Source organism: Geotrypetes seraphini, chromosome 7 (assembly GCF_902459505.1).
Source record: "Geotrypetes seraphini chromosome 7, aGeoSer1.1, whole genome shotgun sequence".
In the NCBI taxonomy this organism is placed as follows: domain Eukaryota; kingdom Metazoa; phylum Chordata; class Amphibia; order Gymnophiona; family Dermophiidae; genus Geotrypetes; species Geotrypetes seraphini.
Genome location: NC_047090.1, coordinates 75,421,007 through 75,448,189, shown reverse-complemented (window position 1 = coordinate 75,448,189; position 27,183 = coordinate 75,421,007). Strand labels below are relative to the sequence as shown.

The 27,183-nt window shown below is 40.2% G+C and overlaps 1 protein-coding gene across 5 annotated transcripts in view; it reads left to right on the top strand.

The window, feature by feature from the left end:
- The window catches only part of ITPR2 (inositol 1,4,5-trisphosphate receptor type 2), a 665,265-nt gene that overhangs the window by 241,396 nt on the left and 396,686 nt on the right, over positions 1-27,183 (top strand). For all 5 annotated transcript variants that reach the window (XM_033951965.1, XM_033951964.1, XM_033951968.1 and 2 more), the window contains 4 exons: positions 5,337-5,481; positions 19,083-19,233; positions 22,533-22,723; positions 23,549-23,681. In XM_033951965.1, the coding sequence (XP_033807856.1) occupies positions 5,337-5,481; positions 19,083-19,233; positions 22,533-22,723; positions 23,549-23,681 (620 nt within the window). The remainder of the gene's footprint in view (positions 1-5,336; positions 5,482-19,082; positions 19,234-22,532; positions 22,724-23,548; positions 23,682-27,183) is intronic.

The window sequence follows — 27,183 nt, the reverse complement described above, 5'->3', positions numbered from 1 at the left end:
ACATACAGTTGTAAACCTAGAAGAATACACAGGTAATGGGCATTCTATTGATGAACATATATCAAAGGATACCATTCATGTTGAGAAACTGAATGGTTCCATTATTTACAATAATTGGTGCATTTTTTTCTACATAGTTTGAAGGGATATTGATATTGAGTACGAAATAGCTATTGATAGAGCACTTAGAATTCATGGATTCTTTTTTTTTAATATGCATTTATAATATACATATTTCACACAAATGAAATAGAGAAATCATAGTTCAAATCAAGGGAAGGATTCCTGGATTTTAATGATGTCTCTAAAACTCTTTGTTCTTGGATAAGTTATTTTACCCCTCTGTGTTTCACTTTGCATACCTTTAAGTAGGTAATAGTATCAGATTGCACCCCTTGCCCAGTGAAAGCTGATATAGGGGTCCTTTTACAAAAGTACAGGAAAAAGAGTCCTTAGCTTATCTTTGCTTCAGTTACCTATGAGGGTATCCTCTCTTCAAAAATCTTTGTGTCAAGATATTGTAGTCTTCAGTAGTAGAATAAATTCTGCAAATATGTAAATATTGACTGATGGGTAATGATTGCATAATCTAGTAGAATAACAGCTATTCTCCGAGGTCAAGCAGGCATTATATTCTTACATGTGAATGATGTCATCCACAGAATCTAGTACAGACACTACCAGATGCACTGTCACTTTAAATTTTTTGGCAGTGCCCATACCACATGTGTGCTGGTGCCTTCCTGCCCAACATTGGCTTGTTGGACCATCAGTTCTTTGATTTCTGTAGAGCTAAGAAGCTGTGTCTTCAGTTCTCTTTTTGGTGCATCAAACTTTAACCCTCATTTTGTGCCTTCCCATACTTATTTTTTCCTTCATAATTTGTTGTTTTTGTGTTTCAGTATTTTATCCAACTTTGGCTTATTATGGTCAAGTTTTCAGCCTTCAAGCTACTCCAAGCCCTTTTTCACCTTTGGGAGTATCAATTGTTTTGGGCTTCTTAGTTACTTGAGCTCCCTGAGCCATTGAGCCCTTTGATTTTGGATCAGCCATTTTCCCCTCCATGTCAAAGAGAGTACCAAGTGGCTTTAAGAAAGGTTCTCGATGTAATCCAACCATTTTAGGCTTTGACCCACTTAATTGGTGTGTCTAGTGTCTGGGTCCTGAACATCAGGACGTTAACTGTGTTCTCTGTCTCCATATGGAAAATAGGTCACTGAAAGCCCCAAAACATCAATTCGAAAAACTTTTCTGTACTGTTTTGGCATAGACATTGAGCATGGCGGGGGACTTGGAACCCAATACTCGACCTTCTATGACTCAATTGAAATCAGTGCTAAGTGCATCGACACTATATCCAGAGTGTTGGACATTTGGCTTTTTAGAGGCAGGACTCTACTTCATTGATGCCCTGAGCATCAGGGGATGTAGCATGTGGAAGATATCATCTTCCACCCCGATGCATTTCATTCTCTGGAACTGGTCACATGTCCCCTTCCATCCATACTAGACTATCTTCTCCACCTCTCCAATTCTGGTCTAAAAACCCAATTCAGTGCTATCAGTGTGTTTCGTTTTCCCTCTATCTGTTCATCCCTTGACAGCCCGTTTCATGAAAGGACTATTCCACATGAAACTACTTATCAAGCCTCTACCTGTTGCTTGGGATCTTAATGTGGTATTATCTGCTCTTATGAGCTGTTTACATCGTGCTCTCTCAAACTACTCACTTGGAAAGTTGTTTTCCTCATTGCCCTTATGTCTACATGCCATAAGAATGTAAGAACATAAGAATAGCCTTACTGGGTCAGATCAATGATCCATCTGGCCCAGTATCCCATCTTCACAGAGGCCAATCCAAGTCACAAGTACCTGGCAAAACCCCAAATAGTAGTGACATTCCATGCCCCAATCCAGGGCAAGCAGTGGCTTCTCCCATGTCTGTCATATGAGTGAACTTCAAGTTCTTGTGTCAGATCCTCTCTACATAAGATTCTACCACAACAGAGTAGTTCTTTACACTCATCTGAATTTCGTTCCCATGGTCATCTCAGAATTTCACCTCAACCAATCCATAGTTCTCCCAATTTTCTTTCCAAAGCCACATTTGCATCCTGGAGATGCAGCACAGAACACACCTTAGACAGCAAACATGCTCTTACATACTACCTAGAACACAGTGAACCTCATAAAGGATCCTCCCTATTCTTTGTGGCTTTTGACCCTAACAGACTTGGAGTTCCTCTTTCTAAGAGAACCATTTCCACTTGGCTGGTGGACTATATCTCCTTCGTATATACTGAGGCAGGGCTGATGCTGCAGGGCCATGTAACAACCCACAGTGTCCGAGCTATGGCTGCTTCGGTGGCTCATTTCTGCTCTGCATCCACTGAGGATGTTTGCAAAATGGCCACTTGGTCTCAATCCATACCTTTACTTATTTCTACTGTTTGGATCAAAATTCCAGAAGAGAGAGTTGGTTTAGACAAGCAGTTCTGAATGTTTTTACATTCTAAGTGCCAAGTTTCCCTCTAAGCTACTTGGGTTTTGCCAGGCTCATGTTTATATATCCAATATCCTCTTCCAGAGTCGTGATTCTGGCAGCTTTGGAGTCCCACGGGAGAACATAATGCCTGCTTGTCCTCAATGAAATCAAAGATGCTTACCTGTAGCAGGTATTCTCCGAGGACAGCAGACATATATCCACACAACCTACCCACTTCCCATAGTTGGCTTCTTATCTTTTTTTACTAATCTGATGGTCCCTTATTTAGAATATTGTGTACAATTCTGAGGTCTGCACCTTCAAAAAGATATAAATAGGTTGGAGTCAGTCCAGAGGAAGGCTACTAAAATAGTCGGTGGTCTATATCATAATGTGTATGGGGACAGAATTAAATATCTCAATATGTATACTTTTTGAGGAAAAGTGGAAGGGGGAGATATATTAGACATTTAAATACTTACATGGCATAAATACACCTGAGGCGGGTCTCTTTCAGTAGAAAGGAAACCAGAGTGAGAGGGCATGGGATGAAGTTAAGAGGTGATAGGAACCTAAGGAAATACTTTTGTACAGAAAGGGTGGTAGATGCGTGGTATAGTCTTCCAGAGTTGGTGGTGGCAACAAAGACTCAAGAAAGCATGGAACAGGAGAGGAGGAGATAGTGGGTACTGCAGATGGGAAAACTGGATGGGCCATTTGGCCTTTATCTGCCTTCATGTTTCTATGTCTCATGAGTTGACTTTGGGCAGTAAGGTACTGGCAGCATGCGTATGGACACTACCGAAAGATTTAAAATGACAGTGCATTTGGTACCAGGTTCCATGGATGATGTCTGTTCCAGATTCCATGGATGATGTCACCTACATATGAGAACATATGCCTGCTATCCTTGGAAAATACCCGCTATGGATAGTTTCTTTGCTTTATATTGCAAATTGTTCATTTAAATGGGTTTACTATGCACCGTAGTCTCCAATTTAATTCTGGATTTCAGTCTTTACGTTCAAAAAAGGGATGGTATATGTGTCCATACTCAAAAGCCCACAAAGGTGTTTCAGAATCTTTCCAAATGAAAAACACATCAGTTATAAATCACATCCATATTTTAATATGGTTGTGAGCCATGATGACTTGTACAGATGAACCTCTTTCTATTGTGAGACATAAATTAGCCATGCTAGGAGCTGTGGCTACTCCATGAACCTGTAGAAATAAATGATTATATATATAAAAAAAAATTAAGGCATAATTATATGTTTAGGGTTCTCTGACAAAATCCTTTCCCCATGGTATTCTGAGCAGATTGTTTCTTGCCTTTTTTATTCACATGTTGATGGGATTTCTTTTTGCCTAAAAAAGGAAATGGGCCAGGGCCAAAACCAGAGGAGGGTGGGGGAGAACTCATCTGATGAAAATTTTCTTCAACTGAACTACTTAAGCTAGAATCAGAAGTCATGTTTTTGCATCTAAGCCCACTATCCCCTAACTTCATCCATGTATATACTGTATTTTGTTCTGGTGGTAGTCTTTAATCTCTTAGAAGCTTAACTAGTTTATTTTTGCATAATATCTTCTTAAATCCCTGTAATTTACTATTAAAATCCTCAATATGCTGGGCAATATTGTCAGGACAAATTTGTGTGGAAATTGATGGTAAACATAAGAACTGCCATACTGTCAGATCAGTGGTTCATGGCGCCCAACTTTCTGTGTCTGAAAGTATCCAAATTGGGTTACATAGAAGAAACATATCACCTAAACAAGGAGGTTTTTTTTACAAGCCATTGAGGTATCTACCTTTCTAGTCTCCTAGCAAGATTCGTTCTGGCTGGAGACGGGGATCTGAGGCTTTTTTCCTCCTTGCAATAAGAATTACTATGGTACATAACTATTTTTGTTTTGTATTTCATTTATTATAAGAGAATAGAGTTGGTATTTTTTGGAGCATTACATAGAAGAAACACCCAGGAGATCCCAGTGGGTAGACCCATTCTCTGCTGTTTCCTCCAAGCTCTGAACAATAAGAGGTGGCATTTACCAAGCCACTTTTATATGGCTAATAGATGTTAATGGACATGTTCTCCTGAAGTGCATCCAAACTTTTTTTTTATTTTACAACTAACTGTATTACCAGCTTTGAGCACTAAAATATTACAAAATTAAATTGTGTTGACTGAAAAATGTTCCTAAATTTGTTTTAAATTTGCCATCAGTTGTTATCATGAAGTGTTACCTAATATTGGGGTCCTATAGAATATAATGGGTACGTTAGCATTTAGCGCGTGCTAAATCGATTAGCGCGCCTTAGTAAAAGGACCCCATTGTAAGTGTGATTTGAAAGAACACATAAATGTTTCTTAATATGCTGCTCATGATTTTATAAATCTCTGTCATATCATGAGTGTTGTCTGTTCAGCATCCCAAGCCCCTGTTGGCCTAAACAGAAGCCAAGTCCAAGAACAGACTTAGCTATTCTTTGCGGTACCCCTCAGCTCTGCCACTTGGCTGGCCAAAATGCAGATACTGTATTTTAATTGTACTGTAAAATTATCCACTGGACAGTGACAATTGTCTGGATGATCTAGCTGCCTTGACCCTTGAGCTTAGAAAGTGAATTACTGACTATAAAATTCCCCACTGTGATGGATTATAGCTGTCATGAATTAAAATTTGTTGGGTTAAAGGGTCTGTTTATATTTTTAAATAAAAGTAACTGAATCAAATATTCTGAGCGGTAAAGTCAGTAAGCCAGCACTTTGTGTGCGTGTGTGGTGTAGTATATTTGTAAAGAGCTTTCGCAAATACTAAGCATCGTACTTTTTTCTGGCAGGTATGATTCCTTTACAGACTCTTCAAGAGATGACATGAAAATGAAATTTGCCTTGACAATGGAATTTGTAGAGGAATACTTAAAAGAAGTTGTAAACCAGCCCTTTCCTTTTGGGGATAATGAAAAAAACAAACTTACATATGAGGTATGTTTAAGGGACCTTTTCCCAGTTTACTGCAATCTTTTGGTTGAAAAAAAACCTGATGTTTTTTTGAAGGACTTAAAATGGAATGGAATATTCTGTAAAATCGCAAAGGATGACAATCGGCAACTAAATTACAGACTCCTGTATATATTAACAGAAACAAGATTATCGAGATAAGAACCTAATTTTCGTTCTTATCAACTATAGAATCCCTGGGAGGGAGAGGCTGGAGCAGAAAGCACACTTATGCCAATTCTATTGACCAGTGCACTAAATTTCATTCAACAAAGAAAAGCTCTCTTTTCTTTTATCCAGCTCCTTTCCTCCTGTCCTAGAACATTATCGCCCCACATTTTGCCTTTGGGGATTGAGAGAGAAATGACAAAGCAGCAGGCCCACAGCTTTATGTGTTCTTAGTACTCAGGGCTCAGCTGCCATTAGAGTAAGTGATGGAAGGGTATATGTGTGTGAGGAGGTGGAGAGGTCTGAATTGGGTTGATGTATGGAGGAATGAATACTGAGAGAAGTAACAAAGAGGGATGCTTGGGGAGTAGTCCAGTTTTTCTGTGGTACAACAAAACCATTTTACATGTATTCAGTGGCCAGGCTGGATCTTGGCAGACTTTTAAAATATGTCAAAAGAAAAGCCATTTAGGTCCCTACCTCACAGCTCTAAGGTGCTAGCATCTCTTCCTCTTCGTATTCCTCTCCCTCGCTTCCCCAGCTCCAGTATGTATCTCTCTCTCTCTCTCTTTCTCTAAATATGTCTTGATATCTGGTGTGAGCAATGATTAAGGAAGGCTGCCTCTGATCAGCTCTGGGGTCTTCCTTAGCCACATCTTGCCTCTTCTAATGCAGCTTATGTTATCGCACAGGCAGGATGTGGCAGAGGGATGGTCCTGGAACTGGCCAGAGGGAATAAAGGGGGAGGGTTATCGGCCCCCTGGATTGGGTATGAGGGAAGAAGGAGAGAGACAGAGAAGATATGCTGGGCATGGAAGGAATATAGGGATAGAGACATAAAGGAGCAATGCTTGAAAAGGAGTGGAATAAGGATACAAAGAAAGAAATGCTGAACATAAGGGATAGGGACAAGGACACAGATGACAGAAGCTGAATACAGGGCCGGATTAAAGGATAGGCACAGAAAGTAAGGGCCTAGGGCCTGAAATGGGGGCCTGCCTATGTTGTGCTCACCCTTGCTAGGTTTGCCAGCAGCAGCATCATTGCCCTGGGTTCCCCGACCGACAAACCTCCCTCCGATAGTGCTGCTGCCGACGCTACTAGAGGCAGTGATGTACCAGGGGTGGGGGCGGGGCAGACCACCCCAGGTACACAGCCGGCCAAGTCCGGAACCTCCCGTCCTACTCTACAATGGGACCTGCACCTCAGCGCTGCTTCTGTACTTCTGGAGCAGAGTCGGCAGCTGCACTACCAGCTCTGTTCCAGAAGAAGTGATGTCGGAGGGGGTGGACCAGCAGCTGCAGTCAACGTGGGACTTTGCCGCAACTCCCTGAGTCTGCCAATCCACCCCCTCCAATGTCACTTCTTCCTGAGCAGAGCTGGCAGACACAGTCATCATGGGACCTTGCTGCACCTGCAAGGCATTGGTTTGGACTGTAGGGAGAGAGAAAGTAGCATAGAATGGTGGTAGAGGGGGAAAGAAAGGAGGTAGGGTGGCATGGAAGGGTGCTAGAGGGAGAGAAATGGGGGAAGAGTGGTGGAGGGAGAGAAGGGGGGCAGATGCTGATGGAATTGGTGTGCAGAGAAAGGGGAGAGAGACATAGTGTAAGGATACTGGATGGAATTGGGTTTGAGGGAAAGAAAGGGGGCAGATGCTGATGGAATTGATGTGCAGGGAAAGGGGAGAGAGACATAAAGGGGAAGGATACTGGATGGAATTGGGTTGGAGGGAGAGAAAGGGGCAGATGCTGATGGAAGTGGGGGGAAGGGAGAGGAGAGAGTGAAATGCCAGACCATGGGGGTGTGGGAGAGGGAAGGGAAGGAGAGGAGAGAGATGCCAGACCATTGGAGGAGGGAAGGGAAGAAGTTGGATGCCAGACCAATGGGGTTGAAGAGAGAGATGGAAGGAGGAGGCATACAGTTTTTGGAAAGGGCATAGAAGGAGAGAAGATGCCATATAGAAGGGGCAGAGAGATGGTAGACTGTGGATGAAAGGAAGAGAGTGACAAGAAGATGAGGAAAGCAGAAACCAGAAAGACAAAGGTAGAAAAAAATGTTTCTATTGATTTATTTTTTTGCTTTAGGGGACATGCATCACTGTTTCTGTGGTGTGTTGCATTGTATGCAGAGTCCATCTTCTTGGTGGTTCAATTTAACCTTTGTCTACGTATTTATATTTTATCCCCCCTTTTACAAAACTGTAGAGCATTTTTTAGCATCAGCCGTGGTGGTAACAGCTCTGATGCTCAGAATTCTATGAGCATCTGAGCTGTTACCACCATGGCTAAAAATCACACTACAGTTTTGTAAAAGGGGGAGATGTTAGTTTGTGATTAAATATTCCATACTAGGTGAATGTGCTTTCTGTGTTCTGTGTGTATGAAAGACATGGTTTTCTGTTAGCGTTGACTAGCCTTGTTTGGTGAAATGTATCGGGCATGGTTCTTGGGAGCACCTTTAATAAACCTGATTTGAATCTCCTTATTTTCTGCTGATCTTTTGTTTCATGTTGGATTCTTTGGTGGACTGCTTGCCTTGTTGTTTCGTTACAAGTTAACATACATGGAGTGGAACGTACTAGAGGAGTTACAGATTTAGTTGCTTATACATACATATGGGTTACAATTGGTTGACGTTGAGTGAGTTAGTTGAGAGGTGTTATAAACTTGGTTATTAATATAGACTTATATTTCTGATAGTATTACTGGTTTACAATATATTTGAACACTTTTATATATGTATGGAAAGGGTTTAGAGTCAAAGTTCTGGGTAAGTAGGTGGGAAGGAAGGGGGATTTGTTCAGAGATGTTTGGGGCTTGCATGGAAGAAAAACTGTGCACTGGTATGCTAATCTTTGTTTGTTTTGAATAAAAAAAAGAAAAAGAAATACAAGTGGAAATAAAGAAGTAAATAAGAAAACAGATAAGTGGGGGTGGGGCAGGGCCAGGGGGGCTCAGTGTACTTGTGTGCTTAGGGGCCCTCGAAGAATTAATCCTGCCCTGGCTGAACATGGTGGGAGAATAGGAGATGTGTGGTGGATATGGCGAGAGAAAAAAATGTCAACTGGAAAGGAGACCCTGGAAAGACAAAAAGAGAGAAAAGCACATAAAAAGATGCTTTGACCAAATCAAATTGAAAAATACAACCTCAAACGACAAAGATAGGAAAATGTATTTCATTTTGGAATATGTCAGTCTTTAAATGCACACCTCTGATTTCCTGCATTTCAGTTTCTATTTGTCTGGTATTGCGGTATATGCAGAACCTGAATTCTTGAGCTTTCAAGTTCAGTTTTTTGCCTTCATATTGCTGTTACTGATCTGTGGTTCCTTATTTCATATTAAGGATCTGTGTTTTGTGCGTGTGACCAAAGTATGGTTCTGTGGAAATCTTGTGGCAGTTTTTATTGTTCTGTTTTCTCACTAGGTGATTTATTGGTTTTTTAGGGGCTGGTGTAATATTTATAGTGCAGCCTTTTCATAGATAATGTTGTAGCTCTTTGTGTCCTGAGAGTTAGTGCTGTTAAAGTATGATATGGTTCTCCGGATCCAGTTTGTAGCCATGGCTGCGTAATAGCTTATAAAACACAACCACCAGTGCCTTCTGAGCAACGTGATTAAATTGAGCATATTGATTTGTTATGCAGAACTTCCACATTTTCTGTGTCTTCTATCTTCACTGGATCCTCTATATATAGGATCTTCTCTAAATCATTCTTATTTTGTATTAAGTGGTATAAAATGTGATTCACTGAACCAGAATAACTCTTTATCCAAGGACAAGCAAGCAGCATATTCTCACTTGTGGGTGATGTCATCCATGGAACCCGGCAAGGACAGTCAAAAAAGTGTACTGTCACTTTAAATCTTTTAGGACCACCCATACAGCATGTGTGCTGATGCCTTCCCACCTGATGTTGGCTTGCAGGACCTGCAGTTCTTAGTTTTAGATGGAGCTGGGAAGCTATGTTTTAGAGTCTCTAAGCGCATTCAACTTTGATTCTTTTTTGTGCTTTCCCTCTTGTTTTTGTCATAGTATGTTATTCTTTCATTTCCCTAATGTTTGATTTAAAAAAATATATATATATATATTTTTTTTTATCAAGTTCTTTTTTGGGGGGCCTTCGGGCTCTTTTCAGCCTGTTTAATACAAGATCGATCTTGTACAGTCAGTACTAGCAGAAACCCATGTCCTTTTCATAAACACAGAACAGAGATATACCCTCGCCCAGTATGGAATAAGTAATCACAAACTAAAAATAGAAATATGTTGACAAAAATTAAACTAAACAGCCAAGAAGCCAGACCCTGTATACAATGGACACACAAACAGTAACACATGTACCTTAATACTGTGCAAAACATAAGGATAGCAGATGTAAATTTGAAAAAACTTGACATAACAATCACCAAAAATGGAAAATAAGAACATACTATTTTTAAATTAGCTTTCAGAGGCCAAAACCTCATTCTTCAGGTCAGTATTTTATATTTCTGTTATGGTGTCCTGTCCTGACCTGGTTAGTAAAAATATATTAAAATTAGTGTAATAAAAAGATTAGATTATTTCCATTTTCTATTTAAAAACATATATCAAAACAGCTACAATAAAGCGACAAAAATATCTTTGTTCTTCCTTTTGTCATTTCTGCTTTAATCATCCTCTTCACTTTTTTCTTTCCATTCAGCATATGTCTCCTCTCTCCCTTCCACGCATCTGCCCTCTCTCTCTCTGCCCCTTCCATCTAATCTGTCCCCATCCCTTCCCCTGTTGTCCTGCCTCTCCTTTGGTCCAGTTTCCCCCTCTATTCTCTTTCTCCTCCTACACCTCTCATCCCAGGGCAAGCATTTCTCTCTTTTTTTTCTCTCCATTGTGGATTTAGCACCTTTCCCACTCTTCTCTCCTTAATTTTCTCTTTCTTTTCCCTCTGCTCTTCCAGATCCCCTGTCCCAGCATCTCCCTCTCTTTTCCTCCCTCTGTGACTTTAGCCTCTCCCACTCTTCCCCACTGCCTTATCTAATCTCTAGCCTTCAGGCCATCTCCTTCCCTGCCTGCCCTATAGGCAGGGAAGACCATCTCCTTCCTCCTACCCTCGAGATTCGGCATCCTCCTCCATGAGGTTTGGTAACGCCTCCTATTCCCTTCCCCCTCCCCTCCCTTACTTGCTGTCCTTCTTTGTCACCCCTCCTAAACACACAAACATTGTCGGCAGCGTAACCTTCACAACACACTGTTTTTGCCTGCATCGGGCCTTCCTCTCTACCAGGTCCCACCTACTTCCTGTTTCCCTGAAGGCAGGACCCAGCAGAGAGGAAGGCCCGACACCGACAAGAGCAGCGTGAAGGCTGCCACTGTGAAGAAGTTCCTGGACCATGATGACTCTGGGCCAACACTGAATTGGTGAGGCCTATTTTTTACCAGATCGAATCGATTTGAATTGATTGAACTGAAATGAATCAGTGAATTGATTTGAATTGAAAATCATGAAGCTCCTGTTCTCAGACTGAGAGTGACAACATTTTTTGGTATTCCATTTAAAGGACCTCCACAGACCAAAGAGCCGTTTGACTGCATCGGTAATTTTTCCATAGATGTCTTCTTAGTTGCTTCAAGCGGTGCTCTCAATGCCAAAGGACCATTTCAGATACAGACCTACATAATTGATGTGTTCGGTGCCTAGATCTTGACCATCAAGATATTGCATGCACCCTCAGTCCTCGTATGCAGAAGAGGTTGCTTAAAACCAGGAAGTTGCTGAATAATCCCCAAATAATTCTTGAACAACCTTGTCTGCTCATTTACCCCCCTCCCCAGCACAAACAAACCCCCTGTTTGGATGAGCACCCAGTGTGTTTTTCAAGGTACCCCCCCGCCTGTCCTCCCTCACTAGTATAGCTCAAGAGATTTTAAAGAAAAGTGAAGATCTTGTTCAAGGTCCACTGCTGTTGGTCATAATAGTCATGCCATGTTGCAGCCAGTTGCTCCATCATATAGGGTAGGCACCAATCTACTTTTCCAATGTTGTGCAATAAGACATTTGGCAGCTTCTAAATTCATGTGCACCAGTTTAGTTTGCCATGGAAAAGCTTATATATTATGGACCCCCAGCAAACAACTTTAGGGCAATAGTTGTTAGGAGTCTGAGTCATTGTTGTGAATTCAGCTACTATCAGCAACCAAACTAACTGTAGTTCAAGACACTCCCACTAAATATGTATAAAAGTTCCTTTTGCAGAAACACATCTTCGACAGACATTTGAAATTTTGGGATACGTGGAGGGGCATAATAAAAAGAAACGTATAAGTTCGATTTGGACGTTTGGTGCTAGACGCCCAAAGTCAGCAGTGGTAAAATGTCCATTCTCGAAAAATACATCTAGAATAGTTTTTTAAACCAAAAATCATCTTATCTGAACATCCAGGCCATTGATTGTTCAGACCACCAGTACGTCTATATTTATACCACATTTTCGACCAAAAATTTGTCTAAGTCCTAAACACCCAAAACAAGACCATTTAGATGTGGGAGCGGCCATCATTGTGATGGACTGACCACCCAGACTTGGCAACAGAGCAGTGGGGCACTGCTGTGAAGTTCATAAAAAGGCTGCCACTTATGCCTACTTTTGTATCTTCTAACTCAGGACGACTTTTAGATTGTCCAAGTGCCAACTTGGACAGGTTTTTAGATGTGTTTGTTTTGATTATGAGCCCCATAGTTTTCAACTGTTCTGGGGTAAATTATCAACATGTTAACACTTTATAAGCATTTTCCTGTATTAATATACAAGTAGAAGCCTTATGAACCTCCAAACACATCTGAGCCCACTCCTCCTTAGTAAAAGTACAGGCCAAGCCCTTTTCCCAGCTCCACATATAGGGATATTTAATCAACTCTTGTCCTCTCAAATAGCAGTATATAACTGATAATGGGCCTCGGTACCTTCCCCAGGAGAGCCATAGATTTTCTAAATCTTCCATCCCAACAGGGGAAGGTATCCCCCCCATTCCAGAGACAGCATAAAATGTCTCAACTGCATATAAGCAAAAAAGTCCTCAAATGTGGGAATCCTACCACCCTGTAATATATCCCAAAAGGTAATCAATCCCCAACTCTTCCATCTAGCAAAAGCTCTCCATTCTATCCCTACTGGGAATCTAGGCTTGAAACCGCTCCTAATCTCTGCTCTTTGTGTTGTATAGAAATCTTAAATCTTATCAACATCTGACCAATGATCTTCTTGAAACCAGAAAATACATAGTACTTCAGTAGTGTCCATTGTGATGCGGAGACAGGCATTTCCAACTTAAGACACCTATGCCCAAGACTGATTTTCCAATGTTCCATGCATAGGATATGATCTTTTTTGAGACTGTATTGAGGAAGCAACACAAAAAATAAAGACACATGCTGCTTGCATGACAACTTTAAATCTTCAAAATCACAAACAACCAGAAGGTATCCCAGTATCACCAAACGTTCCTCTTACTACTTCAAGCATAGGTACAATCAACCTTCAGTTCCTCCTGAACACCAAATCAAAGGTGTCGCAGACAGCAGAGATGACAAAAAACTCAGTCTCGACCTCAATCCAAACAACAGAAAACTTTTTGACTCCCTTAGATTCAAACAATTTTATTGATACAAATATCATCAAATACAATAATACAACATCAAAAGACATCAATAATGCATCAATTATTAATACATATAATAAAAGACAAATTCCAATATCAATAAACCCCCCACTTATCCATATGAGTTTGAACCTTTACCGTCCCTCTCCACACCCACCCCTTCCCACCTAATAGTACTCTCTACCCAATGATACTCTCTTCATTTAACTAAATAAAAAGCCCAATTAAGAGATCCAACTTAAAATCGCACTATGGCCCTTAGGATGCAAATCTTGCAAATATGAATCCCAAATTTGTATAAATATCTTTCGCTTTCTTATAATTCCAGCATCTCTAGCTTCCCAAATGGCCAACTGATGTAATTGGTTCCGCCAATTCCAAAACCTTGGAGGATCAGGGATCGTCCAATATTGTAATATACATTTTCTAGCTAAGAGACTCATTTTCCTACACAACGCCTTATTTCCTTTAGGTAAATGGACAAGAGCTTCTGGCATTCCAAAATAAAGAAAGGAGAACAGTGCAATGATCTTCCAATTATTTTTGACATATAATTTATTATTCGCTTCCAAAAGTGCTGAATTATGGGGCAAAACCAAAATGCGTGACCTAATGTATGACTTTCCCTCCCACATTTATGACACAAAGGAGTAAGAAGACCTCCACTATAAAACAATTGTGTTCATGTGTAATAGGCACGTAATGTAACCCTATAATATGTTTCTCTTAACCATGAGCATGATGTTACCCCAGGTGTCACTCTTAAAGTACGGACAACATCCCAATGTCTCAAATTAAGCTGTAATTCTTTCTTCCATTTAAGACACCAAAAGAGACATCCCCTCCTCTTGAGCAAAGAACTCTCTCAATCTAACACCCAAATGCATACTCAACTGCACTCTGTCAAGGGATCTTGCATAACGTTCCACTTGTATACATGCAAATTGCGCTCCCCAAGTTTCTCCCACCTTAGCCAACAATTCAGTACGAGTCAGTAGTTCCCCCTCATTTCCCAGTATGTGTTCCAATCTTAAAATTCCTCTTGCACCCCATAATCTATACTTCCTAGAGTCTCTACCCGGAAGAGAAATCAGATTACCCTGCAAAGGCAAGAGATCAGTAACCATTGGATTTCCTCCCAATAATTGCACAAACCAACACCATACCGTCTGTAAAGTATTAAATACAACACTTGAACGAATATAAGATGGTAACGCATTTCGCGCACTATGTAGTAACGCTAAAAACTCCTGTTCCATCTGAAGTGGAGTATAAATGCTTGTCACATTTACCCAATCACCCAAATGACGAAGTAAACATGCATAATTATAAATCCGCATATCTGGTAAACCCAACCCCCCTCTATTCCAATTACCTAGCAAATATGTCAACTTATAGAGAGCATTTCCAATGTATCTGTTTCTCTACTTCAAACTCTTCCCATAGGAGGCAGACTTCACCATTTTTACCATCATTGGACTCTAATAATAGACCACTCTGTTGTCAGGGTTATGCCCTTTGCTTATTGTGAAAACCTCTGAACCATCCTCCAAAAGAGTCTCTTTTCAACTCCCTCCAGAAGACCCTTCTTCACCAAGAGCTCTGAGCCCTCCTCCAGCTCAGTGCAATAGAACAAGTTCTCCTTCATCTCCAAGTATTTTCTGATACCGAAAAAGACTTCAGGTCTCCGTTCTCGCAAAAAAAACAAACAAAAAACTTAGTAAAAGAGAAGTTTTGCATGGTCTTTCTGGGAATCCTATTGCCACTGTTGGAAAGGAATGACTGGCTCTGCTTTCTAGATCTCAAGAAAGCTTATACCCATATTTCCATCTTACCTGCCCACAGTAAATATCTACGTTTTTGAGTGGGGATACGCTACTTCCAATACAAAGTACTACCATTTGGTCTGGCATAAGCACTGAGAGTGTTCACAAAATGATTGGTGGTGGTGATTGCATTCCTCCACTCATGTGGCTTTCATATTTACTTTATCTAGATGATGGATAATCAAGGCCTCCTCATTGCATCAAGCCCACCAGGCCATCAATGTCATTGTTTATCTAATGGAATTTTTAGGATTTACAGTCAGCTACCAGAAATTGCATCTTCAACCAACTCAAACCTTTGAATTCATAGGAGCTCTCCTGAACACAATACAAGCTTGAGCTTTTCAACCACAACAGAGACCCAACAATCTTTTCAAATTTGTGAGAAAGTCTCCTTTCTTCAACATGTTACTGCAAGGCAAATATTTCGTCTACTGGGTCACATGGAATCCAGGATTCATGTAACTCCTTTTGCCTGTCTGCATCTCAGAGAATCGCAGTGGACACATAAGAACATAAGAATAGCGGTACTGGGTCAGACCAATGGTCCATCAAGCCCAGTAGCCTGTTTTCATGGTGGTCAGTCCAGGTCACTAGTACCTATCCAAAACCTAAGGAGTAGCAATATTCCATGCTACTGATCCAAGGCAAGCCCCCAGATCCCTTTCCCAACTGATACAAGTGAACTCAGAACTTCATCAAGCTCTCCAGTGATGGATGTTATTGACCAATCTTTCCAGACTCCACTACATCAGAAAATACTCACAACGGATGCATCCATGCTCAGATGGGGAGCCCACATCAATGGTCTTCATACCCAAGGCAGATGATTTCCTCTTGAAAAATCTCTCCCATCAATCTCTTGGAACTGCAAGCAATCTGCAATGTTCTCTGCATATATCAGGATTGCCTCCTCAGTCAAGTAGTCCTCATTCAAACAGACAACTAAGTCACCATGTTGTATGTGAACAAACAAGAGGGCTCAGGGTCTCGCCCACTTTGCCAAGAAGAACTAATAACCAATCTGTCGATTGGATCAGGAAGGATTCCGGAAGACTGGAGAGTGGCAAATGTTACGCCAATCTTCAAGAAAGGTTCAGGGGAGATCCGGGAAACTACAGGCCTGTGAGTCTGACCTCGGTACTGGGAAAGATGGTAGAGGTGCTGATAAAGGATCGCATCGTTGACCACCTTGATGGACACAATCTGATGAGAACCAGCCAGCAAAGGAAGATCATGCTTGACGAAATTGCTGCACTGTTTCGAGGGAGTTAACAGGCAGATAGCCAAAGGTGACCTGGTCGACATGGTATATCTGGATTTTCAGAAGGCGTTTGACAAGGTCCCGCATGAACGACTACTTCAAAAAATTACGAGCCATGGGATTGAGGGTGAAATACCACACGTGGATCAAAAACTGGTTGGCAGATAGAAAACAAAGAGTGGAGGTAAATGGACAATACTCGGACTGGAAAAGCGTCACCAGTGGAGTGCCGAAGGATTTGGTGCTTGGGCTTGTGCTCTTCAACATATTTATAAACGACCTGGAAATTGGAACGACGAGCGAAGTGATTAAATTTGCAGATGATACGAAGTTATTCAGCATAGTGAAGATGCAGGAGGATTGCGAAGACCTGTAACAGGACATAAACACGCTCGTGAAATGGGCCGTGACATGGCAAATGAAATGTAACGTGGACAAGTGCTGGTTGAAAGCAACAGTTAGGGTCTGCGTACTGATAGCCTGGATTTGGCACTAAGGCCCTGAAGAAGTTGTTACCGGTCACGAAACGATCGTCGGCCTGACCTGTTTGTGTTCAGTGGTTTTTACCATTAATCATTCTCGGCTATTTTTTACTCCCACCTGCTAACTTTAAACTTGTGTGAAAGTTTTTTGCCTATGATGATTTGGTGGAAGAGTTTGGGTACACCTCTCCATTTGTCTGAGGCTTTTCTTTTGCTTAAGTAATAAGTAATAAGCTAGCTTTTTTGGCTTGTGTGGTGCTTTTGTTTTGGAGTGATATTTTTTAATTTTTGTACTATACTTCCCTCCATTCCTCCCTGTTTTTAGGGTGGTTTTTCATACACATCTGAAGTTCCTTTCGAAGGTCGTCTCGGAGTTCCAGCCGAACCAATCTATAGTTATGCTTGTCTTCTTTCTAAGACAACATTCTCACCCTGGTGAAGCAGCATTCTACACATTGGAATGTAAACATATTCTTGCTTACTAGGATCACACTAAACTTCACAGATATACCACTCAACTATTTCTTTCATTCAGTCCTAACAGACTTGGAGCTCCTGTCACCAAGAGAACCATCTCCACACGGCTGGTGGACTGTATCTCCTTTACCTATGCTTGAGCTAGGAGATGCCTGAGGGTTATGCCTCTGCTCTTAAAGTTTAAGCAATGACAACTTTTGTAGCCCATCTATGTTTCACTCCTTTATGAAAAGCAGCCACTTGGTCCTCAATTCATACCGTCACATCCTATTACTGTCTGGAGAATCATTCCAGATGGGATAGTCGGTTTGGCCAAGCAGTTCTACAAAATTTATTCTCTACTAAAATGACAACTTAGTTTCAGTTTTGCCAGGCTCATAGTAGTTGTCAATAACCCTATTCTCAGAGGCATGATCCTAGCAGCTTGGGTGTCCTACATGTGAAAATTTGTAGCTTGCTTATCCTCTGATAAAGCAAAGTTACTCACCTCTACCAGCTGTTATCCGAGGACAGCAGGCAGATATTCTCACAACCCTCCCACCTCCCCTAGTTGGCTTCTTAACTGTCTTACTGAACTACAAGTCCTGCAAGCCGATGTTGGGTGGGAAGGCACTAGAACATGTGCGGTAAGTGTGGTCCTAAAAGATTGAAAAATAACAGTACACTTTTTTGATTGTCCATGCCATGTTCTGTGGATGATGTCACCCACAGAATATCTGCCTGCTGTTCTCGGATAACACCTGTTACAGGTGAGTAATTTTGCTTACCTTGTACTTTCTATGTTGAGCCCAAGCAGTGTGTTCTTCTGTGGTACATGTTTTATACTGTAAATCAATAAAAAGTTTAGAAAATATACTTGCTGTGTGGTGCTCAGTTTATCTGAATTACATAATCATAAAAAAATTATCCTTTTTCTATTATACAAAATTTGTGTGTGCATATGGCAGTTTTTTCTTCTGAGAGTAATCCTAGTGCAGACAGTTGGTTATAGAGGGGCGGAGTGGGGAGAGGGTGCAACAGTAAGTCTGTCAAGGGACTTGGGGTGGGACACTGGGGTAGGGCAAAGGAGATACATGGAGGGGCAAGTGTTGAGTTTTCCTTTGTCAAAAAGTTGTTAACCCTATTGGGGAGGTGGCACATAGAGCAAGAGAGGCATCAGAGTGGAAGAAGAAATGAGAAAGAAGAGGGTATGATAGAATGAGATATGGAAAGGGGAGAGAGGAAGACACCTGTGTTTGTGTTGAGAAGAGAGAAAAGAAAAGGAGAGAGAAAGAAAAGCTCGAATAGTGCCTCACTCTCTGCAACCAGGCACAGTTGCTCTTCTCCCTTTCTCCATTCCTTACCGCAGTAGTGCTTTTAGCAACAAGGGAGGTATCAGCAGCTAAAAGTACTAATTACTGTTGTGTTTTCCTGCTATAGGAGTGAGAATAGAAAGAGGAAGAATTGGCTAAGATTACAAAACAAAAGATAACAAAAGATAAGTATAGTTAGACTATATCGTTGATTAGTATTATTTATAAATTGTATTATAAGCCACGGCTAATGTGGGATGCAAATGTTGATTAATGTAATGTAATCATATTCTTCATTTGCACTTCTGATACCTTAGAATCTGGACATTTTGTAATATAATATTTTTAAGCTTAAGTTTAAAATGAAGAATAAATCTGTGCTTTGAGATTGTAACCTGGAGGTAAGGCCATATGTCTTCATTTTTTTTTCTGTTTCTAGGTTGTGCATTTGGCTCGCAATCTCATTTACTTTGGATTTTATAGCTTTACTGAGCTACTTAGATTGACCAGAACACTACTGGCTATCCTGGATATTGTTCAGAGTCCAATTTCAGCATATATTGAAAGAATAAGCAAATTTCATGATGGAGGTAAAATAATATGCACAGCATTGCCAGATATGTTAATCCATTTCCTTTCTAATTATATATATGGAACTTTGAGTTGTGTGAGTGCAAATTTGGGCACGTGTCCAATTTATGCATGCTATTTAATAAGAAGCCAATTAGTGCGGATAATTGGGTTTATAACAAGCAATTATTAGCGTTAATTATATTTAATTTAAACTTATGTATGTAAATTTAAACGCTGAATCTGCATATAAAATTTCTGCACGGTGCCGGAAAGGGGAGGTCAAGGGCAGATCAGAGGCATTCCTCAAATTTAAGCAAGTAGTTAGTGAATAAGGGGCATCTGCGCTTAAGTTAGGTGTGAGGATTTGCACCATGTTTTAGTTGGTACACATGGACATGCCTAAAGTTAGGCGCCGGTCCCGAGTGTAAGCGCTGATCTATAAACTGCACCTAAGGGCAGTCAGTAGAATATCACTCGACTTTTTTTTTTTTTGGTTCTGATTTTTTAGGTGCCATATATACGATATACCCCTTTATGTTTAAATCTTTATATTAAGAATTTTCTAAAATAGATAATGAAACAACAACATGGAACAGTTATTGTGATACAAACATTACCCAACCAGATAGAAACATTAAAAGTGCCAGCTGTCATATACAGGGTGGGCTAAAATTAGGTATACAGTATTTCTTTTTATTGTACAGGTATCTAATCTAATAAAACCCTAAGCTGCGCATGCACACTCTTACCTGCGTGCTCCCGTTTCCATGTGCTGTAGGTCCCCGCAGGTAGGAGTGCGCATGCGTGGCTTAGGGTTTTGTCAGCTTCAGGCGGCGCGGAGGCTGTCGGCCGTGGCGGCTCTTTGCATCTGCAGGCCTCGGTGGCTGTCGGCGAAGGGCACACGCAAGGTAAGGGGTGCTGCTGGACAGGGGAAGAGACGGTGGGGGGGAGAAAAAGGAAGGGAGGCCATGGCAGCTGTCGGCGGCTGTCAGCAGAGGGCACACGCGAGGTAAGGGGTGCTGCTGGACAGGGGGAAGAGATGGTGGGGGGGGAGAAAAAGGAAGGGAGGCCGTGGCAGCTGTCGGCGGCTGTCAGCAGAGGGCACACGCGAGGTAAGGGGTGCTCCTGGACAGGGGAAGAGACGGGGGAGGGGGGGAGAAAAAGGAAGGGAGGCCTACTGCTGGACAGGGGGGAGATTAAAAAAAGGGAGAAGGGCTCCTGCTGGATAAGGGGAGCAGCGAAGGGGTGGTGGTGGACAAATGGAAGGTAAAAGGAAGGGAGAATGGGTGGATAGCCAAGGAAAAAGAAAGACAGAAATACAGAAAGTGGCTAAGGAGAGAGAGAGAGAAAGAAATAAAGACAGACACACACACATATATTCTAGCACCCGTTAATGTAACGGGCTATAAGACTAGTTGAATAGATATAATACATTGCTGAATGATGATCAAGTAAAAGCATAAATAATAGTGCTCTAGAAGTACGAGGGGTGCTTAAAAGTTCTCAGCCCAACCAACTTCCTAAATGCTGAGCATTATTTTGACTGGATGGTATCTATATAGATCACTGTTGGAAACAAGATACTTGATGGACATTTGGTCTGTCCCAATATGGCAACTCTTATGTTGTTATGGTAAAGAGCTTTTATGTTTATGTTTGTTTATTTGAGAATTTCTATACTGCTATAGCTAATAAAAGGTCAAAGCGGTTTACAATAAAAAAAATTAAAATAAATGGAAAGAACTCCAATGTAATATAGGAAAGGTCATGTTCATACATGTAACATATTCATTCTACAAAAGCAATAATAGACTTATTTAAAATTACAGATTTAATAAGTGTTGCATCACCAGGCTCATAAGCAGGATGGTAGGTAGCTAGGTAGGTGGTAGATTGAATACCTTTTGGAAGTAATGTGCTTTTAATGAGGATTTCAGTTTAAGTCGAGACAATCCAGCTCTGATTTCAAGCAGGAGATTATTCCAGAAAGCTGGTGCCAAGGTGGAAATTGCAAAAGCAATCTGGCCAAGCCCCCAGTATTTGCAGTTAAAACTCAGTAAGTGCAAAATCTTGGTGCAATATAATAAAAGTAATCTGTGTTAAAACCTTCATCAAACACCTAAAAGTATTTTAGTAAAAATAATGGGGCTCATTTTCAAAAAAAGATAGACATCCCAACACTTGGACGTCTTACTAGTCAAAATGTCCAAGTTGGCATTTTCAAAACTGATTTTCTAGATGTCTTTCTGGTCATTTTGTCTCCAGTGCGTCTAAATCTTAAGGGGGCATTTTAGAGGTAGGTTCAAGTGTTTTCACTAAGTGGGTTTAGGACCTGCACATTTTGCAGCGATAATCAAACATTTTCACAATATGCAGGGCACAAGTTGGATGTTTTGGGCTAGGCCTGTTTTTAAAATGAATAAGAGCCAAAAAGATACCCAAATTGACCAGATGACCATGGAAGGGTCATTGACCCCAGTGGTCATTGACCCCCCTTTCACTTCCTAAATATCTACATGAAAGAGTACATATCTATCTCTATGACAGCTGCAGATACTATGGCCAGTTCTGGTCTTGGGAATAGCTTGATGGGCAGTGCAGTGGATTGCAGAGAAGAAGACCCAGGCCCATATGCCACCCAAATTAGTATACTTATAGAAACTGTGAGCCCACCAAAAAACCACTGTACTGCCATATACAATAGATGACACCTGGAGCTATTAGGATGGTAGAGGTACAATAGGCTTTGGGGGAGTTTTGGAGGGCTCACCATAATGTACAGGGGTTATGGTGAGATGTGTATTTGGCACTCTTAATGTGAAGTTCACATTAAGGAAGGATGCCCCACTGTTCTGCTGGCATGTCTGTGTGGCCAGTCCATTAAAAGTGCTGGTGGTCCTTCTTACTTGCAAATGGTTTGCTTTGGACATTTTTAATTTTGCCTCATTTTTTTTATAATGGCAAAAAAAAATTAGATGTCTAACTGAACAAAACATCATCTAGGTTGGCCATTAAAAAAAAAAAAAAAAAATTAGAAGTCTAGCTGGAAAAACATCTAGGTGGGCCATTTTTGGAAAAAAAAAAAAAAAAAAAAAGATGATGTCTTGCAGGTTTGAAAATGGACATTTTCTCCACTTGATTTTTGAATATTTCTCTCAAAACAGCCAAAGTTAGACTTTGACATCCTTTTGAAAATGCTCCCCCTGTGTGTAAAAACCTACATTACACATCTAACTCAGCTTATTAAATATGCCCTTTAGTATTGTGTTTGACTTAATATATCTATTACTTGAAGAGCTTTGTGTTTTCTTACTAGGAAATAATGTTATGAGGACCATTCATGGAGTAGGAGAAATGATGACCCAAATGGTCCTTAGCAGAGGATCTATCCTTCCTTTGTCTGTACCTGATATTCAGCCAAACCTCCATTCCAACAAACAAACCAATACAGATAGCGAGGACATCATTGTGATGGACACAAAGTTGAAAATTATTGAGATCCTACAGGTGAAACATAATAATGACTTAAATCACTTTTCTTTGCTTTTACATGACTTATTTTTGAAAAGTCCTTTTTAAAAATAATTGTTTTTCATTTTTTTAGGTCCTTGACAGCCATTTTTCTACTAGACCTCTCTCCGTAGAATAGGAACTTGTGTTAAATAAAGCAGAAGGACTGAAATACTGAGGAAGTTCACTATGACCATATATCTGTTGGATTATCAAGAATTGTTTTGTAAATTTTTGCTAATAATTCTGCGAAATATGAGAGAAATAATTAGCCAAATTAGTTAAAGAGAATGAAAGCTTATTTTTCTTTCTTTCTTTTTCTTTTTTTTCCTTTTAAGTTTGTAAGAACTGAGCAAATAAGGCCAGTGATAAATTTAATAGCTATACAAATTAAAGATTTTGTATGATAGGTAGTGGGCCTATATACTTTTAAAAAGGTGGTTCTTATATAGTGAGAGGTAAACAAAAAAACCTGCAAAAAAAACCCTTTCATTAAATTTACTTAGGGCCTCTTCTATCAAACTGTGCTAGCAGTTTTTAGCGCAGGGAGCCACACTGAATGGCCTGCGCTGCTCCTGACGCTCTTAGGAACTCTATGAGCATCGGGAACAGCACAGCTCACCGCCCTACAAACTGCTAGCGCAGTTTGATAGAAGAGGCCCTAAGTAAATTTAATGAAAGGGTTTTTTTTGCAGGTTTTTTGTTAGTGCAGTTTGATAGAAGAGGCCCTTAATTGTATATTTCAAATAAGTCAATGATGATTATGTGTCTAAAATGAACAAACATCTTGTTTTAACCCTTAATTTGAAAATTGCCTTTCAGTTTATCCTGAGTGTCCGACTGGATTACAGAATATCATATATGCTCTCCATCTACAAGATAGAATTTGGAGAAAGCACAAATGTTGAAAATTCAGCTTCAACATTGTCAGTGCAAGATTCACCAACTACATCAGGTATTGTCTTTTTATTGTATGCTATGTTAGTGTTTGTATCCTTATTCATTCTCATTTACATAGTGGTGGCCTAGAAGTATAGGTGTTCATTTATGATGACACATCTGTATTAAATTGTGATTTTTTACCTGCTTGTGATACTATCAAGAAAGCTCTATTTTTTTCTGAAATTTGGCACATCAATTTTCAGGCTTACATTTCTGGCACCTATCTTTCACACTAGTGCGATTCTCTATAGGGTGCTGTTGTGATTGACACGTGATCGGCGCCCTATAGAGAATCCAGGCCTTAGTGTATTTGATAAAATAAAAACTGCTTATGGTTTTGCTTTGTGAACAGATTGATTGATTTTTATAAATTTCTAGCCTGCATTATTAACTAGGTAAGCTAAAATAGAAACATTCATAATAACACAAGGCAACAAAAAAACTTTTTTTGGAATCATCTGACAATACAGCACATTTTTCTAAATCAGTTTTCATGCTGATTTCAGATCTCTTAGGGCCTCTTCTATTAAACTGCGTTAGTAGTTTCTAGCGCGGGGAGCTGCGCTGAATGGCCCACGCTGCTCCCGATGCTCATAGAGTTCCTATGAGTATCGGGAACAGCGCGGGCCATTCACTGCGGCTCTCTGCACTAAAAACTGCTAGTGTAGTTTAATAGAAGAGGGGGGTTAATGTTAGTTTATAGCATTTTAGCATACAGGGTTTTAAAAATTGCATCATCAACTTAAAGAAATATTGCAGTATCTTCAGTCCAAAGTCAAATAAGTACCCAACATAGCATAATTATATTGGGCTGTCACTTAGCAACCGATATTTCTTCTTTTTGTGAGTTATGTCTGGATTGTCAAGGCATATCCAGCAGTATTCGGCCATCATACTCTCATTCCAGAAACCTTGGTAGCGAAGCTCCATTAACTGAATGTCCTGGTGAAAACATTCTCCTTGCTCGTCACTCACCATACCAAGATTTTCCAGAAAATAGTCAAGATGTGAATGCAAAAAGTGTATTTTTAATGATATGCGACAGCCAAGTTTCTGATATGAGTCAAGGAGATTCTGAACTATTTTCTTGTATGAAGGAGACTTATGGTTGCCCAGAAAGTTTTCCACTAATCACTTGAATGCCTCCCAAGCTTCAACTCAGCTGCTGAGAGTGATTACTTAAAATCTTCATCCTGCATAACATACTTGATCTGTGTGCCTATAAATATCCCTTCCTTCAGTTTTGCAGTGCTGATTTTTGAAATTTCTTAACAAAATCTTGAAAACCTGGTGAGTTTGCTTTACCCATGGCCTTTACCAGGTTCTTCATCAACCTCAGCTTGATATGAAGAGGTGGAAGAAATATTTTGAGTTCCCACCAATGGCATAAATTTCCCACTGCTTGTCCCTGTATCCCTCAGCTGCCAGGCACGCTTGACATAATGTTCAGCTGCTCCTTGTGACCCTGGGCAAGTCACTCAGTCCTTTCTAGCCCCAGGTACGTTAGATAGATTGTGAGCCTACCGGGACAGAGAGGGAAAATGCTTGAGTACCTGATTGTAAAAACCGCTTAGATAACCTTGATAGGCGGTATATAAAATCATAATGAACTTGGAACTTGAACTTAGCTGTAGATCTGCTATCCCACAAGCACAGGAAACAGCAGTATTTAGTGAATCCTCCTTTCATTCCCATTAGCATACCAATGACCTTCAGATCACCAAAGATGTTCCACTGGTGTGTTTAATAACTGATTGCTTCTAGTAAATTCTTCATATTCTCATAAGACTCCTTTAGATGAGCAGAATGGGCAATTGCTATACTTGGTTTGGAATTTCCATTGTGCAGTAACACTGCCTTCAAGCTTCTCTGTGAAGAATCAATGAAAAGACGCCATTCAGACAAACTGTATCAAAAGCCCGTTGATGTCATGACAAAAGCATAATGGGCCATTTACAGTGAAGAATATTAAGTTATGATTCCTTTTTCTGTAATGAGTTATATTATTATCTTTTGCAAGCAAGTGCTTTTGCTTAAGCCTTGAAGCTAGAAGTTCTGCTTTTTCTTTTGAAAGATTTAGATCACGAATAAGATAATTGTGCTCAGCTTGTGTAAAGGTTTCTGGTTCTAAATCTTCATCATTGAAATCATCAGGATCAGATAATTCTGGATTGTGACCAGCTGCTGCATCATCATCATATTCCTCATCATGTTCCACAGAAGCAAATCCATCTTATGGAAGTACAGAGACAGGCAGTGAGTCATCATGAGGAACAGGCCTAATAGCAGAATCCTGAGTAGGATATATAATTTTGTGCTTAGTTTTAGCTGAGAATCCACTTATGGGTTCACATGGCAAAAGTAGCAGTCTTTAATATGGTCTCACGGTTCCCTCCATATCATTGGGATTGCAAATGACATTGCTGCCTTTCGTCGATTGAGCCAGTCATGAAGTCCATTGGAACAACTGGTACAGATGATATGTGGAGCCCAAGACTTATTCTGGTCACCCAGTGGACAGCCAAAGTACAATTTGTATACCTTCTTCAGATCTACGGTAATTGGGCGATGTGCTTTTGTCGTGAATGAACCACAGACGTAACAGAAACTATCTGGATGATTAGTACAATGTCTTGGCATGATAAAGACTGATATTAATCATAGTAAATAATGTCTGTAGCATAAAAAACCCAAAAGACAACTGTCGTTAACCCTCCTTGTACATTTATCCTATAAATGCATGATGTATCACCCAATTAATGTTTATAATTATATATAATGAGCCTCATCACAAAAATGTGGCGTGCTAGTGAAAAACTAAACACAGATTTGAAATCAGCATGAAAAATACTACAAAACCCATCCAACATTAATTCTGATGAAAATGATGTGTTGTTGACCTGTGTAATTAGATGAATCAGTCACTGTACAGAAATGTACTATTCTGATCCACTATAACATTTACCAAAAAATGTGATTTCAACTGTTTCCTAAAACATAACAAATCTGAAATATCGGCAAATATGGCTGATAAACCTGATGGTATTTATGGAGTTTAGAAACAGTTGGATGAACTTATGCATCATCCAGATCTTTATTTTATATCTAAGTTTCCAAAGGCCAGCCTTGTAAATCTAAATACTCGTTGTGTTTGGGCAAAGCTTTTCACTTGGAATCCACTAAAATCTGTTAATATAATCCCAAGTTGCCTTTGTCCACATGCAGTGAACATTTTAAGCTTTGTACTGTTAAAACTGATATTGGACGGGAAAGGTACATGAATAATGATTTTTCTGGCCTTTAAAAGGAGTCCAGTGGAATTATTTTTCTGTATATTTTCTCCTCATGTTCTCTCATACATCAGATGTTCTCGCTCTGCTGATGTTGGATGGGAGATTGGTCCTGTGAAAGCAGCAGTGCTTCATTTCTCATGCAAAATTGATATCTGTAGTGAGCATGAAGTTGAGAGAAAGAAACACACAAACGTCTTTGATCTGTTTTATAAAAGCAGAGTC